The sequence below is a fragment of the Acinonyx jubatus genome, chromosome D4 (assembly GCF_027475565.1).
Source record: "Acinonyx jubatus isolate Ajub_Pintada_27869175 chromosome D4, VMU_Ajub_asm_v1.0, whole genome shotgun sequence".
NCBI lineage: Eukaryota > Metazoa > Chordata > Mammalia > Carnivora > Felidae > Acinonyx > Acinonyx jubatus.
In genome coordinates, this window is record NC_069391.1 from 49,447,643 (window position 1) to 49,467,904 (window position 20,262).

A 20,262-nucleotide genomic window follows, 5' to 3' on the forward strand; every position below is an offset into this window, starting at 1 on the left:
AACACACTCCTCTTGCAAGCTGATGTGAGTGGTTACTCCACTGGGAAACACTTTTTTTTTTTTTTACAAGCCCCCACTATTGATAAGTCTCTAGGGGAACATTAGCCAGTGTTTGTCCCAGACAACTTCCTGAAAACCAGTTTAAATAAGGTCGATGAATCTGAGCCTCAGAAATGTAGTTGCGGTAACCTACGTGGCTCCTTCCGGGGTGGTGATTTCTCTCCTTGACTTCCCAGGGCAGCAGCACGTAATCCCAAGTAACCAATAGCAAGTGCAGCTTTGCTTCAATGCTATGACCCTTTAGGCCAAAACAACCACTATTGCCAGGAGTTAAAAGCCATAGTGAGTCTGTTTCATTCCATAAAATTATTTGTGATGGAAATTCTCCTCTGCCATTTCTGAAAAACACTTCATCCAGTTAATCACCTTCCTTTCCATGTATGACACGATATGCCATGCAGAGTTTCCTTGCTAGAAAAACTTACTCTTTTCTAGACCTCAGAAGTGTACCCTAGTGAGAGATAATGAGGAGGCGACTCTTGATGCTTGAAGGTAGTATCGTACAATATGCCAATTTCAATGGGCTCTCTCCCCTGCTGGGGGCATTCATGGTGGCTACTTCCCATCAGACCCACGGGAAGAGGAGCGTAGTTGTTAGACCCATTGCGAAGCCAGCCACCTTGGCTCAAATCCCAGCTCTGCCGCTAACTTGCTGCATGACCTTCGGCACATTATTTAACTTCTCTCTAACTTGGCTTCCTCTTTTGTACAGCAGGGAAGATAATCATATCTCTTTGGGCTAGAAAGTATACTCACTACAGTGCTATTCATAGAGCACGCAGAGTATTGCCTGGCACATCATCAGTTCTGTGCAGGTATTTGTCAAATTGCTTTCAGCTCTTCTTTTTTTTTTCTTGCAATCATCATATTTTCAGGTATTTTTCGGTAATTCAGTAGTAACTTACTGAATTATTTTTTCTGTATCTTCCCTTCAAAAGATGCCTATTTACCACATGCCAATTGTTTAGATCCCTTGATACCTACCTAGAACGTAACATGGGAACTGGTCTTTTTGGTAGTCTGGCCTTTAGTGGAGCCAAAGTCATCCTGAAGCTGTATAGTCATAGTCTCTGTGTTTACCAAGTTCTCCTGTCCTTTGTACAACAAGAAGGAAGTCATGTGACGTGGTACTTAACTCATTTCCTTCCAAAAAGTCCTGATTCCATCCTGGGGTCCATGGCTTTCAGACAGTCAGCAGACTAAAAATAAAATTCCTCTTTCTAAAGTATTGATAACAAATCTGGAAAAGCAATTACTGTACTAATTTTTTAATCCTACAGAAACATCATTAGGCCACCGTTTATAGACATGGGATAGGAAGGTCCTTGCCTCCTCTGACATCATCAGATCTGTGTTTCACTGGCAGTCATTTGCTATTTAATCTAAGGAGGAGGGTGAACTATTTGTGAAACATATCTTAATCTTCTGCCCTATATTTACATCTGGACTTTAAACTCACTTGTATAGTCCCACTTTACACAATATGGCATTTAGGTAAGAGTAATGGTAAATGGATTTACACTTAAATGGAATTTAGAGGATTGCATGAATATTCTTCCCACTTTAAATTTGATGATTTAAATTCTTCATAATTTGGGGTGATTGTTTCTATTGTGGTAAGGATCCAAGTAATCAGTAAAATGACATCATGGACAATACTAAAGCATAGGATAGTTAATTATGAGAATAGTTTTTACTTTGGGGGCACCTGGGTGGCTCAGTTGGCTGAGCAACCAACTCTTGATTTCAACTCAGGTCACGATCCCAGGGTCATGGGATCAAGCCCCACCTCGAGCCTCGCATTGGGCTCCGCACTGAACGTGGCACCTAAGATTCTCTCCTTCTGCCCTTCTTCCCCACTCATGCTCACTCTCTCTCTCTCTAAAAGAAAACGTTTTTAATTTTTAAAAAAGAATAGTTTTTACTTTTAATTTACTTCCACATTGGTGGCATTAATTTCCTGTCTGTCTCACAGTCTTTTTTCCCTCTTTTTCATTCTTTTCTCAAATTCTCTTAACTTCTCAGGCTTCTCCCTTACCTCTTGCCCTTTTCTCCCCTTAGATGGCTGGAGTTTTCTCTTTTATTTTGTTTTTTCATTTTATTGTTTTTCCTTTCTTCCCCTAGGATGCTTTCCTTATATACTTTTCTGATATTGTTTGATGCTCAGTACATCACAGGGTAGAAACTCAGCTCTGCTGACCCAATGGCTGGATATAATTTAGCACTGATTCTCTCTGTCTGGCAAAAACCACTGAATCCAGCCAGGCTGCAAGATGGGATCCAGGAGAACATCCAAGTTGTTCTCTAGCCAGCATGCAGTATCCATTCTCTGCACCAGTGTTTTTTTCCATCTCCATTTCCAAGGTATCCCCGCCATTTTGTCTTCTGTGTGCTAAAGACTCCACTGATGGCACTCGTGCGTGATGCAAATCCTCCTACTTTATAGAGGCAATGAAAAGGATTCCAAGAGTTAAGGCCACATACATTTTCCTCCCTGCAGAGTTACTGAAAACAGAATAGTTGAAACTGCAGGGTTAGAACGCTAAAATGGAAGGAACCATAGGTGTCAGTACTGAAGGTAACTAGGCTGAAGAAGATTAACAGTGCACTATTGAATAGAGATCTAATTCAGTTCAGCAGCATTTGAACACCTACAGAGTGCCAGGAACTCTGCTGGGTGCTAAAATTAACAAAATGAGTAAGATGATTCTTTGCCCTATAGGGCAGAAAGCAAATAGGTTAAGGTACATTTGATGAGCACACAACAAAAGTACGTACTTGGAACACACGCACAGGAGGGCGTGACTCCCACTAGGGACAGGGGGCGTTCAGGGATGCTGCCTGCAGGAGGGAGCCTCAGAACTGGGTTCTAAAGGATTGAATAAACTAGGAAACCTAATAAAAGTCCAACACAAAAAGTGTAGGATTTGGAGCTGTTGTTTTTTGGTTTTGTGTTTTGAAACATTCCCCTAGAAAGTGTGAAACATAGGTGAGAGTAGACAGTCAGAGGTGAGAAAGATTAGGAATTGGAAGTTCAAATAAGAGTATGGCAAGAGCCTCGGACTAAGGCGGGGGCAATGGGAATGGAGTAGAAAAGACAGAATTGAGGATATTTAGGGGTGGAACTGATAGGGCTTCCTGACCAGTTGGGTTGTGAGTGTAGCTTATGATGTGGAAGCTTCAGTAACATCTAGGGCCCCACCCTGTGGATCTTGGTCATATGTAATAGAACCAAGCTCCTATGTCTATGAAAGAAAATGGTGGGCCTATCTATATACACCACCTTATAAGTCCTTTTTTTAAAAAAAAAAGAATGCAGGAGCAGGAAAATGGAATGGAGTGTTTGGCCACTTTAAAGACTGAGATATGTGTCAGTGTCCTGCACCCCAAATTTGATAAGACTCAGTCAAGAAGTACATTTTGCTTGGTTTTGCAAACATACCCTTTCAGTTTCCAGAGATGCGTAAATGTGCCCAAGATGTTAGAATATGTCATTAGTGAAACTGTTAGCTTCCTAACCCTTTACCCACACACACACAAATTTATTGAAAACATGTTTTAGAAACTTGCCATTAGTAGGGCTCAGGCAGATTTTCTGAAATAAGAGATAAATTCCAAATTTTATATGGATGGTACCTGATATTCTGTGTTCTTTGCTATTCCAACTATAGTTTTTCATTACCTGTGACAATATAATTTTGTCTTTGGAAACTCCAGCTGAAAAAGAAGACACCAGAGAAAGTATCAAAGATTTAGCCAAAACTCTGGATAGATGCTCACAGGGGTGATTATAATAACCACCGTTAATTGCACATTTACTATGTTCCAGACACTGTGCTAAGCATTTTATTAAATTAACTCATTTAATTTTCACATCAACCCTGTGAGATAGGAACTTCTATTATAACATTTTATAGATAAGGACACTGAAAGTTAGGGTAATTAAATAATTTGCCTAAGGACACAAGAGAAGTAATTCAAATTCAGATTTGTTGGCCCCCAGAATTCACTCTCTTAACCACTCAACAATACCACTTTCCTAAACAGCTGAAGTCCCTTTTGAGCCTTCCTTTTGAAAATCAAAACTTAAAGATCTTTATATTATCTCTTTCCCTGAGCTGTACGTTCTCTAAATAATACTAACAGTGTCCATGTACTTGATGTCAGATTATACAAAAGAATATGACAGGGGCACCTGGGTGGCTCAGTCTGTTAAGCTTCCAACTCTTGATTTCAGCTCAGGTCATGATCTCACGGTCATGAGATCGAGCCCCTCGTTGGGCTCCATGCTGGGTGTGGAGCCTACTTAAAATTCTCTCTCTCCTTCTTCCGCAGCCCCTCCCAAATTCACACATGTGTGCCTTCTCTTTAAAAAAAAAAAAAGGAAAAAGGAAAAAAAAGAATATAACATTTATCGACTTCCTTTGGCATGATACAATGGGTCGTTATTTTTGTCGTTCTTCTCCATTTATCTGCTTCTTCTCCAATATGAGCTTGTGAAAGGATGTTAGAACAAGTTTCTAATGGTAGGTGGTCATTTCTTGTGACTTATGTTAGCCTGGGTACTCATCACTCACTGGGCTTTGGCACAGTTAAAGAATGATGGCTCCCATTTATGGAGCACTTCCAATGTTCCAGACATCAAGTAAAGTATCTTACAACAACACAATAGGGAGTTCTAGAATTAGTACTCTGATGGGGAAACTAAGGCTCTGAAAGACTATCTTACTACAAAGTCATGTATCTAATAAGAATAAAATCTGGGGGCACCTGGGTGGCTCAGTCAGTTGAGCACCTGACTCTTAATTTCAGCTCAGGTCATGATCCCAGGGTCATGAGATGAAGCCTCATGCTGGTCTCCATGCTGAGCATGGAGCCTGCTTGGCATTCTCTCTCTCCCCCCGCTCTGCACCTCTCCCCCACTCACACTCTTTCTCTCTGTCTCAAAAAAAAAAAAAAAAAAAAAAAAAAAGCATTAAAGTCTGGATTAGAACCCACATCAAATGACTCCAAAACTTATACTATGCTACAAAACCTCCATGTTCTGCGTGATGATGAGAAGGTGTCTTGATATCAGGTTCTCTCTGATTTTGTAAAGATCAGAAGAATGATATCTCTTTGAAGGAAAAACCAACAGATACTTTTTTTTTTTAAGTAGGCTCCACACCCAACATGGAGCCCAATGCAGAGCTTGAACTCACAACCCTGAGATCAAGTCCTGAACTGAGATCAAGAGTCGGCTGCCTAACTGACTGAGCCGCCCAGGCACCCCTGATATTTTAAAGCCATAATAATACCTACCATATGTTTAATGAATATTATGTGCCAGTGATGTGTTAAGTACCTGTAATCCTCACCCCAGCCCTACAAGACAATTGTTATTGGTCCCATTTTATGTAAGTGAAGGAACTGAGTATCAGAGAGGTTAGGTAACACGCCCAAGGTGTCAGGGCTAGTACATAGCAGACCTGGTTGTTAAGTCTGTAGGGCTCCAAACTATAAATGATATAGCTGTTATGTTATATCATCACTTGCTTTTCTCTATCCCTTTGGGGAAAAAAAACATTCTGACAAAGTATCAGTGTTTAAAATTATGTTAAGGTTGTCATTGAGGTTTTTAATTACGTGATTAAAAGGATACTCATAAAAGCTCGGGAAATCTTTTTTTAACCACACCGTTTGGGTTGATTCTCCTGCCTAGGTCGCTTACTGCTTTTCTTTAAAATTACTTTCCAGAAACCTGCTTGCTCTATCCTGTGCTCTCCCCCTCCCCCAACCGACCTCAAAAGGAAAGCAACAGATCAGCACATCCAGGTCCCATTTTTCTTGTTTGATCATCCAGAGCATGTAAATTACAGTGAAATATGGCCCAAGTCAGCTTCTCACAGGACAGAAATCAGTAACCATTGATATTGCTAAGCAACACCACAGAGGAGCAAGGCTGCAAATTAGGTGACAAATTTATAAGAAGTCAGAGTATCTGGGGACTCACTTGGGCATTTCATTATGAACCATCTGGATGATCCACAGTGATGACCACACATTATTGTTCACTGTTCGAGGATGATAATTCCCATGTGATTATACGGCATCTCCATCTGTGGTCCTAACTTACCTCTCAGAACCTTCCACTGTATTTTTCTAACCCAGATAGTTCCCTGAAAGATAATTGGGAACAGTTACACCTAATGGGCAACTTCCATTCCTTCCCAAAATAGTATTTGAAACAAAACAAAACAAAACCACTGTTTGTGTGGCAGAGCCAGCTGGGCAAGAACATGCATATAGAAGGATAGTCACAGATCATAGCTGCTTCGTGGACCTGACATGAGATCCACCTTGGTGGTCCCAGAGGAGCCTGAGGTGATGAGGTTCAATTTGTTCCTAAGCCACAGATGAGCAGATTGTAGTACCTACATCACAAATGTAAGCTTTGAAACAGACAAGGAAGTGAGCCCAAGTCCTTGACCCTCTGGAGAAAGGTTATGTAAGCAAGAACCCCTCCCAGTTCAAAGAGCCTAGTTGGTCTCATTTGTTCATTCATTCATCCATCCAACTAATATTTAAAAGACAGAGCAGCCCAATTTTAAACCAAAGATTGCAAATCGATGAGCCCAATATGACCCAGGTGGTGTTTTTTTAATTTGGAATTTATCGCCAACATTTAAAACTCAGGAGTTTTCACATTAAAATCCAGGTGTCTGGCTTCCCTGGAATAATCAGCAGATCAACGCTATACCTGCATTTCCTCATGGGACTGGAGGTGCGTGGCCACTGCCCATTTTTATGCATGCACTGTCCAGTTGTCCATCATCACACCATTCCCTGTCATTGTCCCCAGCCCACTGTGCTCACCTACATACCTGGACCCTGTGGTTCATTCATGCTTTGTCAGAATGTCTTCTGTGCTCCAAGACACCAGACCAGATGCCGGGGACCATTCTGACTCCCGATGTAACATCAATATTTCCTGGGAGCTGGGGCCTCAGAATGACGTCAGCAGAAGGACACAAACAGAAATACATGTGGCGAGTATGGGAAACAAAACTAAGAGCCGTAACAAACCAACGTGTCTAGGTTTGCAGGAAGCTTAAAAGGAAGAGTGTTTCACGAAAGGGCTCGATCCCAAGGGCGTAAGACTCAGGTGATGAATTTCTGAGAGGAGTGTTCCCAAATCCTGTTGAAACTCAGTAGCTGATGGAAGATCACCCACCACTTTGCCCTTTATTTTCATTTGCTCCGTTGTTGCCTGGCGTCCAAAAGCCTAAGTGAGAGGTTTTCGTCTCATAGAAGAAAAAGAAGTACTCACTAGCATAGATCGGGAAGAGTCAGATGTGAAAAGAACTCCATAGAGCAGGATCATCTCTGTTGACACCTTGTGTGTGACATATGTATGTTGCCACATGTGAAGTACAGCTGTCCCTGGGCAAGCGTGTACACATTAGGAGCCTCTTAGGGAAGTTTAACACATGAGCATCATTCCCCTCCATGGAATGGTGAGCAGAGCTTCTGTGATGAGTCAGTACTTTGAAAGCTTCTTGTGAGAATTTGAAGGTTAAAATATTCCTTTCCTTCTGACTTGAGTAAGAAGTGAGGATTCATGGTTGTTTCCTCATTTAACCTCAGTCTTTAAAGGTTATTTTTAAGTTAAAAAAAAAAAACTACTTGCATCAGCATGGATCTGATATAAAAGAATAATGACCAAAGAAAGCCTTGTAATGGGAAGCAATTAATTCTGGTGGCTCAAGCAGCCTTTTTTTGAGGTGAAATCAAACACAAAGCTTTAAATCGGGCGGCATTAGAAAACACCTTTTAACTCAGAACTCAGGTTTATTGTGATGCAAGTTTTTCACATGAGGAGACAAGAAAAAGGTAAACCCAGATATGCTACAAGAAACTTAAGAATTAAATAGCTCTGCAAATATAAATGCTACATTTATGTTGGGGAGTGGGATGGGAAATTACAAAGGCTCGACTGTCATAGCCACCCGTTCACAAAATCTCAATAATGAAAATAAATTCACAAATTAAAAAAAGAAAAAAAACACTTTGGGCTAAAACTGCAAAATATGGTTCTGGAAGTTAGCCAGGGAAGCCTTTCACTAAACTGAAAGTTTTTCTTCTGACAGTTTCCCTCGCGTTTAAGGGAAGAAGTCTGGGGGGGTGTTGTTGACTTGTATGGCAAGTATAGACATTGACATTGGTGCTCGTCCACGGAGATAATCTGGTTAAAGGGGATTCAGCAACATCCTGCTAGGCTGAGTTGATGTTCATGTGGGAGCTTTGGCAGACAATGAAAAGGGGTACTAATTGCTAAGGATGCCTGTGTCACCCCAATGCAAAGTGCTTTCTATACTTGTTCTCATCTGATTCTCCAAAAACCCCTCTGAGCATAGGTACTTACTGTTCTTGTCCCCATTTTACTGAAGAGGAGATCAAGGCCCAGGGAGGATCACCCAGCTCATAAGGAGTAGAGCCACTGCTCTGAATTAGCTATCTTGTCTATCTCACTCAGAAGCACTCTTAACCTTGATGATGCTATCATGGTATCGTCAGTCAAGAAGCTTCAGGCATTCGCGCCTGCCTTCCTGACTTTAGCTTCTAGGGAAGTTCAACAAAACGAAGCATCCAAAACCTCAGTGTCATTTGGGAGCTGGGCACTTTTACATACTTTATTTAAGAAATGTGAGGAGAGCATGTGATAAGAGAAAAGCACTGTTCTAGGTTCTGTTGGAAGGGATCTAAGAGGAAGAGGGTCTCTGCCTCCGACATATGGACAGCCTAGTTGGACAGACAGGCTTGTGTGCAAATATCAGAAGGGAAGTTGCCAAGGTCCCAAGCTAGAACACTCGTGGTCAGATGAATGGTCACATGCTATTGCAATGGTTACAGTCCAAATTTTGGCATTCTGCATAGATCCAAGAGTCGAAGAGCAGGACTGATGAAGAAATTTCTTTGATATGCTGGCCCCGACGTGGCAAAGTATCTTTTGTTGTTGAGCAGCAGATATCTGTGTAAAACCTCTTTAAGTAGTGTTGAATTTGTTTTAACAAACCTGTGTAAAATACCAGATTCTCTAAATGCTCTGCTCCGTGTCCCATGGGTTCCTCACGCTTCTTGGGGTTCTTGCGGCAATAAAGCTGCCCATCCCTGGTAGCTTATTGGGAGTTGTTGTCTTATCTACTACTCTTTATCCCAGCATTATGGGATAGATACAATTATGCCCCTATATAGCTGAGGACACCAAGGCTTAGAGAGGACAAGCAATTTGCTCAAAGTCACACAGCTAATAAGTGGCAGACCATGGATTCGAACCTACACCCTGGTTGCAAAGCCCATGTCTTTAACTTCCATTTGCTACTGAAAATAATCCTTCCATGGTTGTGATATAATCCAGTATCTGCACACACCTTCTTGATAGGTATTAGGCAACTTTACTGAGAGACTACCACCCATTTGTATTGAGAAAGCCTTAATTTTTAGGTCTCCACATGCAGTCCAAACCAGTACCAAAAATAAAGCTCTTTGATTAAAAAACAATAAACAAATTAATCTTTTTTTTTTCCTGTCAGCTAACACTGAAGTGATAAATACTTGTTCTCACTGATTTCTCTACCTCTGTTTTTCATTCCAATAAAAGGAACTCAGCATAGATGCTTCTATTGAATTTCTGTCTTATAGATCAGAATTTTGAGGCCTGAAAGGTGAGAAGTCGTTTTTCTCCTCCACCTATCTGGGGAGGTTTGCTGAAAAAAGGATTGAGAATGCCAAAACCCTCAAAAGTGGAGCTGAGAAAGTCAGTGTTGGAAGGAGAAATATGTGTCCATGCCCTTCTTAGGAAAAGAGATTAGGAACCCAAAACATGAATTCTTATTCATAGATTCTTTGAGACTGAAGATAAGACCCTTCCCTTGACTTACCAATCATGAAGTATGGACAGGAATCAGGAGGTACCTTAAAGCAGGTTGTTATGTTGCCGGCAGGACCTGGAAGGAAGTGGAAATACTTCATCCCTCCTACAGATCTTGGAGCAAGATGCCTGTGGCCACAACGATCCAAATGGCGTGAAAGCAAGGCGGGGGGGGGGGGGGGGGGGGGGGTCGCCATGACAGGCAGCATTCACAATCGGCTTATAGGCTCAGCTCCAGCACCAACCACTGGGTTCTGGAATTTTTTTCTTAGGCTGTGTGGGCTTCTTAGAGATATGTTACAGTGAAGAGACACCAGGTGGTACCCAGGATGATATTCACTGGTGATTCATCCCTCTTCCGATCTTGGCTACCTCTTGCTCCGTTGACATAATGGATGTTGCTAGATGGGATTAAACAGCCCTCTCTTGAACTCCTTCACTGCCTCCTATCCCAGAGAAACTCAGCTTGGATGAGGCCCCGTTAGAATCCTGATCCAATGGTGTAAAGGAACCTTGGTTAATTTCTGTGGGAAGTGTGCTGACTGGAGGCCATTTCCCCTTGCCGGTGAATTTTCATTCATGCCTCTCAGGCCCTCTCAGGCCATAGTGGCTAAGACCACTCTCCATGAGGCATTCATTGTCTGTAGGACACCAATCAGGTGCACAATGTGCTCTGGCTTACGTGTACATGTTGTGTTCATCCTAGTCACGTGTGACACCCCTCTTTGTGCCCCCCTAAATGAGAGCCACCAGCTCTTGGAGATGCACCCCCACCTACCCCAGGATGCTGTCCTAACCACTTGAAAGCATGAGAATACTGAGCCCACCATCTCACCATCCTGTTGCTGTGTGCATTCGAGACTGTTCTAGCACACTGGCTTCCTTCTCATTCTTTTCTGCCTTTGCTTTAGTAAGCAACAAACATAATTCCCTTCACTTGGGCAGGTACTCTGACCTTGCCCTGCTTCCTCACTGTGCTTCGAGTTGCTGTGTCACCTGTTGTATTTTGGTTTTTCACTACTGTTGTTCCTTATCTTCCACCACCCTTAGCCTCATTTTTGATATGTTCCTTTCGGTTCTTATCCCTCTGTCCCATTCATCCAAGGAAGCAGCCAAGAAACCATCTAGACATTGCCACAGCAGCAACAACGTGTGAGCATTGTCAGACATGAACAGTTCCAACTTCCACGATATAAAAATAAAATTATTACAGACTATGTTTGTATTTATTTATACCTGATTCCACAAGAGGTGGGGTAAAAAATAATCACATCTGCCACAAGCAGATGTTTGACAGTTTGGAAGTGATACATGAAAACGTGTATGCGTATGGGTATATGGAGGGTTTGCATCTAAAAAGACAGACCCATAAAATTGCAATGGTGTATCTTTCCTGTGTAGAATATGGTCTACACCCAACTTTGCAAACACAGAGCTGCCCACGTTCTGTTTCCTGAGCAAAGAACAGAGAATGCCAGCTGCTTATGCTACTGCTTTACCTCAGGAGAGGAGGAGAGGCTACAAAAAAATTAGTTGGCTGATACAATTCATCAACTTACTCTAAGATTTTACACACGCGCTTGTGCGTGTATTACGTGTAAAGCTACCATGAACGTGTGTTTAATATTTATGAAGGTATTTAGATCATTTCAGAATTCCAAGCTTGTGCGATGTCATATATATAGTAGACTACTGTTCTTAAAATACCCCCCCCAAAAAAATTATATTCTGCGGAATCAATCCCCAGAAGTCATTAAAAAGACTTTCTTGTTATTTACACAAAATTCAATTTCTTATTGAAGTGCTTGCACCTTTTGTCATGTAGCTACAAAATCCAGAGTAGGCAGGTTTTTGCAGAAGCATAAGGATGAGGTGATTTTTCTCCCCAAGGCATAATTTTGTATCGGTGTGTTAAAATAGCTTTAGTAAAATTTTAGGCGCATGGGAAAAGAATATGTATATAGATATAGGTAAAGATACAGATATAGATATATGCATACTATATATATTCTATAATGTATAATATAAATGTAAAATGGAAGGATATGTCTTATTGTCTTTTAAGCTGGATCCTTCATCTTGCACACAAAACCCATCAATTACTAGTTGATTCATGTGTGGGTTTTCATTGGCGTCCTAAGTTAATGAGCCATGGAGGCTTTCTGCAGAATCACAGGAATATCTCTTGAGTCTAATTAATTTCTTGAGGTTTATTGGGAGAGTGTTGTTATGACCGGGAAAAATATTTTTAACCTACTCACAATGTTGCTTAAAACAATCTGGAATTTTCAGATGAACAAGAATTAAAGTTTCTATTTTAGAATGGAACTAAGGAAACAGAAATGGCGCGTCCCGGCCTCCTCTCTTCCCCAACCCAGGCTGATTCAGCATCCCCAGATGATTCAGCACAGCATTGCTTTCTGCCAGTGGTGTCGGTGACAGTGAGTCCTTTGGTGATCTGCGCACAGGAGGGGCTGTTGATAGCCCCTCCCCACTGCAGTCTAAGGAGCCACAGGCGATGCCTCAAGCTGGGAGATGGGGCTGCTCTGTCACCTGCCTGAGCCAGGTGGCTTCCCTCTTCCAGAGCACTCCACACCTTTTTCAGCTCTTGTCAGCAGGCCGCACTCATGGTATTCAGTGTTTTCTATCTAATCTATGAGATAAAAGTGCACGGAGTTCAGAACCTGGTTTTGCATTTTGGGTTTTCCCAGGTAGCCTCCTTAATCTCTAGGAAGTGGTTCTGTTGGAGAGGAGCTAGGAAATGAATTTCTGGGCCTGCTGTCCCATGGCAAGGACTCCCAGTCCTCAAGCCCCACTGGGCCTGGACATTGTCCTCGTTTGGCCCTTTCCCTTAGAGCGTCACCTCTATACAAACTATAGGGCTAGGCTAGACCCGGTGTGAACTTGCCAACTACTCTGTTTCATGGGATGTTAAAATAACTGTGTCCTATTCTGTAATGCAGGGCACATCCTACCCCCAGTAGAATAATATATTTTAAGTGATTTCTGAAAATGGGCCGTGAAAGCTGTCTGCCACATGGCCCATGTTTGCACATCTCTATATAGTTAACGATTGCGGAATTTGACAGTATAACTCTGAATCTGATTAATTAAGAATGTGTAAAAACAAAGTTCTTGCATTACAGCTCGTTCCTTATCTTTGTGTCTTTTACTGTGATGTTGTAGAACTTGGATCATATGGAAAACTAAAATATTATGACACAATGACTGAAGAAGGTAAGAATGATTTTAGAATTGTATGCATTGGCTTTTTTTGTTTTTTCATTTATGGTGTCTGGTGCTTGCCCATTTTTTTTTTAATCTTTTATTTTCCCTCTTTGCATGACTTCAGTGACATCGTGTGATTTATTATTCTTTCCACATTTTTGTCTAGTTTTTGCCATCGTGTTTATTTGGGATTGGAGATGTGCAATACCATGGGCAATCATGTTATTCCATTCAGATGCTCCAAACCATGTCAGTTGTGTAACACACACACAGAGAAATGGTGTCAGCGACGTAAGCCCAAGCACACACCCACTGTGTCAGCATTATTTCCCCCACGTGCTCACAACACATAGAAACACATCCAATCAGCACTCTTAATATGCCCTGAATTTCAGAGGGAGTGGATGTTCTGATTTGTGCAAAGGAAAGAGTGATCTCAACTCCTCAACCCAAAACCAGCTAGAGACCAGTTTCTGGCGCAGACAGCTGTGAGCTCATGTCCTCAGTCCCCACAGTCCCTGCTCACTCATTCATCCAAGAGCGTTGCTCGGAAAGGCCGAGGCCACAGTTCCAGCCGGTGGAATTGAATTCACTGGGGTTCATGCTTTGTGAGACTGAGCATAGCCTTGTAACCATTTCCCCTGAGTAAATGAAGGCTGGCAGAGATTTATTTTTAAATGAATTTACTAATGAACTCCAGGCACCATTCCTGGAGCACAACCTTGACCCAATGAGAATCCCTTCTCTGAAATAAGTTCACCATGGAAGAACACTTGGAAAGGTTTACTCTTGTGAAGGGAGTTACCCTGTTTCCCCCATTTCACCCCACACATGCCTCCATCTTTTGGGTAACAAATAATATTTATAAGGTATGAAACGTTTGGGTTTTTACATGATTTTTACGTTGATACTGACAAGCAATCAAAAGGTAGTCCAGAAGAGGAATCAGCTAATTTTGGCTTTGGACATGAGCGAAACTCCCCAATGTGTTGCATATCTTGTTTGCAGCTTCTAGTATTTCTAAGTTGCCTTAGCTTGCCCAAGATCTCCTAGTTGCTTTGCATCAAAGAAGCGGAACATCTGACAGCCCCTGGTAAGAGGAAGCTCCTCCGCCTCCCCGCCCTCGCACACAACTCTGGCTTCTGTACAACACCCAGGCTATTCCTGCACTTTCAGTTAACCACTGTGGTGTTTTCTAAAGCAGCAGGCCCCTATTAGGGTCTCATGCCGGGCCCCGTTATGGCCCAGGATCCTCCCAACAACCTGGGGAAATGAGAGCGCCAGGGACAGAAAGCTACCTATGAGAATAAGTGTCCTACCACCAAGAGGATAGAAAGAGCAATCCAGACCTTAAAGGAGGGCTCCTGTGCCAGCTATTATTTGTATTCCATGTCTTCAGATCACTTGGGTTTTTATTGGCAATTGGGTTGAGAAGCCAAAGCTTTGGGACTCGCCTCTGGGCATCTCCCCAGCCCCCAGCCTCAGTTTCATGGCTCCAGCAGCAAGGTGGAGGGTGGGGGGGATCTGTTAGCTTCTCCCTGCCCTGTCACGACCGTCTACTCTCTCTCTTTCCTCTTTCCTGTCCTCTGCCGTCCACCCTTCACTTCCCATTCTTGGGGCAGCATCTGCCCTGCTCTTGCCTCAGTTGCCCCATTTCTCACCTACTCTGTTCCTTTCCTTCCTCTTTCCACATCCATTAGAGCAAGAGTTGGTGTCCTTTCTCGGCCTCCCTAAACCAGACAACTCAAGGCCACACCAAGATGCAAAAAAACAGTACTTCCAATCTGATCCACCCACCTAGTAACACGTGGGCTTTCTAGGCAGGAAAATAAAGTCAAAATCATGCCGGCCCTTAGCAGGGCTGTGAAATTGTGTTTGGGGGCCCTCATGGGCCACCTTTAACATTTCTTACGACTTCTCTTCACTTTCCCATCCCTTCTTGCGTATCCCTTTGTGTCCAGTTCTTAGCTGAACTTTCACCCCTACTACCATAACAGCTAATAGTGGCTCAGGCTGCATTTTTAAAGTGTGTTCTGTGATAAACTCATTTCATATGATGTCAGTAGGAATTTTGCCACACCCCAGAAATAAAGAAGGTAAGATTGATTTCCTAGTTTAATAAAGTGGAAAAGCTCCTGAGTTTTCTTTGCCACGTGACCTGTCAGAGGCTTCCGTGTGCTCCTGTGCATTGCAGCATCGAGTAAAGCATAAAGAGGGATGAAGTTTCTTGCCCAGACTTCTTTGATGAAAGGCCTCTTTCTTCCACGGAACCTCTTGCGGGACTGTTTTAGAAATGCTGATCAAGGTGCTATCCTTCACTGGGAATAGGAGCCTCTGAAAGATTAAGAAGTGTTCCAGACACATAGCCATCCCTCTCAAGTACTCACAGAAATACTTTGGAATACTTTGGAACAGGTCTTCCTCTAGCCACATCAAGCCACACCCTTCACCTCCAGGACAAGCGAGGCCTGGCTTAAAGCTAATTCTGGGATTCTGTCTGAAAGATTCAAAGCCAGCCCAGTAACCTCAGACCAGGCAACAGCTACATGTGACTCCTTCAAACACTCGAGAGCCTCCCCCTCCCCCTCCCCCTGAAAATAGTAACTGTGATTTGTGCTGCTTCCATTTGTACGACAGAAGCAAGTGTCATAAAGATGTAGATGTTTGGGGCAATCGCTGTAGGCTACCTAACCTTCAGGAAATACCCCTCTCCATTTGAAGCATTTCTTTTCACACTTTTAGAAATGTGACTAGCTCTTGAGCAGGGCTTTATTGTAATTGCCCATATGACTAGTCCTCATTTGTAACTATTTCCAGGAAATCCTCTGGATGTTATGTGAGGTCAGCTACTTTAAATGAGGGCCCGTTTTTGCCCCCCTCAAGTGGAGCAGTGGAAAGATGGGTTATATATGCTACCCCATATCTTAAGGGGAATTGAGTGATGATTTCCTAAATATAGAGAATTGTCTTGAACATATTCAGCTCGTTATTTTAAGGCCCTGCTATATGCAAATTATGTTGCTAAGTGCTTTGGGGAAATACGAGATTAAAAGGTGAGCAATTTGCCCCCTGCAGAATTTATAGACAGGGAGAAAAATGAAACACAGTAACCACTGAGCCACCAGGAAGAAAGTGGTAAGTACCATAGATATTTGGAAGAAAATGGCAGACTCCAGAAAGAGGAAGGATTGCTTTCAACCAGGGGGAAGATTTTGTGGAGAAAATGAACTGGGTTCCAAGGATCAGTAAATATGGGATAAACTGGGGAAGGAAGGGTGATAAGTTCTGACCTACCAGGCTGAGGATGGAATCAAAGGATAGGGACACACCAACCTTTACTGGCCACCTGCCAAGTGCAGTGGGTGTCATTTAATCCTTATAATGACCACACAAGGTGGATTTTTTCGAAGATGAGAAAGCCAAAGTTCAAAGTGTTCTATTAGATGAGGAAACTAAGACTCAGAGAAGTAAAGTATTTTGCTCTGGGACTCAGGGGTACTAAGTGGTCAATTGGGACCCAAAGTCAGGACCGTGGCACACCCAAGCTCTGCCCTCTTGGTACTGCTGTAGTTTGATGTACAAGGTGGGTGTGAGGAAATGGACCGTTCAAATTGGCGTCAGAATAGGGAATGGAAAGAAATGCTTGATGGAGACCAATCATGGGAAGGGTTTAAACTACAGACTTAGAATGAGGGCATCATAGAGTGAACAACAATGAGCTCCTGAATAAAACATGAACCGCTACTTGGACACTTCACCATAAAAAGGTTATTTTAATAAGACAATATACTCACTCTCAGACATTGGACAAAATCATGACATTTTGACAAAAAGTGACCTTGCCCTCAGAGCCCTCTCTCTCCCTCCCTCATCTTCAGGTGCCTTAGAAACTAAACTGGAAGACCTCCCTAGGCCACACCCAGCCTCCTCCTCACCCCAAGCTAATCAGAATTTCATTCATCCATTCACTCATTCATTCATTCATTCGTTCATTCTCTAATACATCCACTCAACAACACTCAGTAAGTACCAGGCATTGGACCGGGTCCAGGGCTGATTGAAGACAGTCCTTCTAAAGAATTCACACTCTAGTGGGAGACACAGGCAAAGAGATGAGTAGTATGATGGACAGACCCAAGGTGCAGGGAGAGTCCAGTGGAAGGCATCATATTCAGTCTTGGGAAATGAGGACAGGCTTCTCAGAGAAGTGATGTCTGCATTGCCTCATTCCTGCATCCCAAGATGACAACACCTACTGGCCACCTGATCCTGTGTTCACTTAATAATAACTGAGCACCTGCTCTGTATGACACATTTTGCCAGACTTGATAGGTTAGTAAGGCTTACTCTTCCAAAGCACTGCATTTCCTTCTATAATAAGATGCCTCCAGGGATGCGAACAAATTACTCTAGAAGCGGCCTTTTGGTGACCTCAGACCACTCTACATGGGCAGCCATCCTTTTATCTCCTTGTGTAGTAATATTGCATATTCTTGAAAGAGCGATCTCCAATTTTTACCTGGAGCTAATAACCCATAGTGTATTTCTCACCTGCAGATATCCAAGTTACACACCATTCTCATTCTGGAAAACTCTCAAAAAGTTGAAGTTTGCTTTCTTACTAAAATTAGGTGAAAATGTAGAAAGCTAGCTCAAAAGAAAACATCCTTGTGTGGTTGAACACATGAATTAAAAGGAGAAGAGACCTTGCCATCCATTGTATTAGATGGAACTAACTTTTACTCTTTGGAGATAAATGTTCATAGAGACGTATAGATAGGTAGATAGACAGAAATCCTGACTAATATCTTGCAAAGAAGCAATGTATGGGGAAGCTGCCTGCAGTGTACTGTCCTAAACTCATTGCCCCTTAACACTAGCCATTTCCAGGAAAAATAATTTCTTTATCATTTAAGAAGTCTTTGTTCATTTGTGTAAGAAAAAAAGATATAAAAAGTTGTTGTAATGTCAAGGGCAAAAATTACAATTATCTTTTCCTTAATGAGATTAAAGATACTACTTCATGGCAACCAATAGCCCCTTTCTTTACCAAACTGAAAAGCTAATGTCTTAACCTGAATGATGGGGTCCTAAATTAAGCATGTGGCTGAGTTTTGAAAACCCCCATTATCTTAAAGAAGTAAAAGCCTTTAAGGTCACATAGTCTAGCCAGTCATTTGATGTTCTTAACTGCAGTGAAATAGTCCAGTTCTTTTTCAAGGAGAAATTGAATTTTGGAATACAATTTAACAGTATTTTCCATTACCAAAGATGTATCCTCTGAAAACGTAGTCCCAAAACAGATCTTTGGTATTACCTGTGGCCTTCACATTATAATTTAATCTTTGCCCAAATGGATAAGACTGTGTTACATACACTGATGTATTAGGCAGGATATGTTCAGCTGTATATAGTAGAAAATCCGAATTAACAGTGGCTTTGGTCAGATGGAAGTTAATTTTTCTCTCAAGTAAAAGAGGTCCAGAGGTAGGCAGTATGTGGCAGATATGGAAGCTCTTCACTAATCCAAGACCAATCCCATCTTCTTCATAATCCTAGTATATGACTTTCAACCTCAAGGGCACCTTGTGGTCCAAGATGGCTGCTGGTAGAGCTCCAGTCATCATGTCTACATTCCAGGAAGGAGGAAGAGCCAACATGATTTTCCCCAGCTATTTTGTCTTCTTTTTGAGGAGGCTTCCCTTTAGACCCTTCCAGTAAAACTGCCCAAAACCAGTTACATGTCTGCACCTCATTTCAAGGAAGCTCGGAGATGTAGTTTATTAAACTGGGTGATTTGCTGTCCCCCAGCTTTACGTATTATGTCACTAGGAAATGAAAAGGAAATAGATACTGGATAGGCAACATGCAATCTCTCCTCAAAAGAGAAATATCACTTTTGTATAATTATATGTTGATAGGGAATATGGAGAACAGAGCAAGCTGTGTGAGGGATGTTGAGAATTCGTGTTAAATTTGAGATACCTGTGAGATATCCAAATGGAGATGTGGGGGAAGCAGTGGAAATGGAGTGTGTATCTTGGGAGAAAGGCCAGGGCTATGGATACAAATTTAGGAGTCATGCAATATAGGTGTTATTTAAAGCTACAGAACTGGAGAAGAATACTGACCTAATCAGTAGGGAAGAGGAGGTCAAGGTTGACCCTGTGGACTCCAAAGGTTAGAGTCTGGGAAGAAGGGGGAGACCCAGCAAGGAAAACTAGGGTGGACAGAGAACCAGGAGAGAAGGGCATCCCAGAAGCCAAAGGAACTGTTCCACAAGAAGGCAATGAAAAGGTGATACCATCAATGAATTGACCAGTAAAATCAAAGAATTGCTGCCATACAAAGAGAGTGATGGACGCAAAGTGAGATGCTTCAAGTCAGGAGTTTGGAAGTGGTACCATTATTGCTAATGATGAAGCCTAGATCTGACCACAGGAGTGGGTGAATAAGGTGAGCTAGGGGAGAGGGTAGCTGGAAATGAGCAGGTTAGGGTGGTGACGAGCCAAGTGTTGCGGGGCTTACCTATTACCGAAGCTGGTAACAGGAGCTATGTAAAAGAGTAGCGGGTTCTGGAATGAGAGAAGGTTGATGAGGAAGTCAGTTGCCATAGAGGTGGTAGAGGTGGCTTATGCTTCAAAGGCACAAGAAATGGTTTGGAAGTAGTGAGAAAGGGGGGATGGAATGTGGGCCATTTGGAGAGACAAGCACCTGCCCCTTTCAAGGGCCATGAGAGACAAAGGGCCCTCAGGAAACAGAAAGGCAAAGAGAATATTCAAAGCAGAGGTTAAGGACGTAGAGACAGATTTACTGGTGGCAGAGGTGTGAGATTGAGTCAGGTCAGGCATTTTCAGAGCCACATGGAGATGAAGGTCTGGATGGTGTTGGATCACCCAGAGGCTCTGCTGAAAGGAAAAGGATACAGGATGGAATGGGAACAACCTAACAATGTGTTAGAAGTTCTTACTTGGTAGGGGCCCCCCAGGCAGTTTGCACTGATAAAGTAGGGTCCATCTTTCCAGGATAGGGAGCACTGGGGAACCCCTTAAGTCCAGCTGGGG

General features: G+C 42.5%; 1 protein-coding gene across 2 annotated transcripts in view; it reads left to right on the top strand.

Moving 5' to 3' along the window:
• The window catches only part of SLC24A2 (solute carrier family 24 member 2), a 250,170-nt gene that overhangs the window by 165,619 nt on the left and 64,289 nt on the right, over window positions 1–20,262 (top strand). Inside the window, exon 5 of one of the 2 annotated variants that reach the window (XM_027047182.2) lies at window positions 13,157–13,207. The exons of the other annotated variant lie outside the window; for it this stretch is intronic. Coding sequence (XP_026902983.1) covers window positions 13,157–13,207 — 51 coding nt within the window. The remainder of the gene's footprint in view (window positions 1–13,156; window positions 13,208–20,262) is intronic. 2 annotated transcript variants of the gene reach the window in all.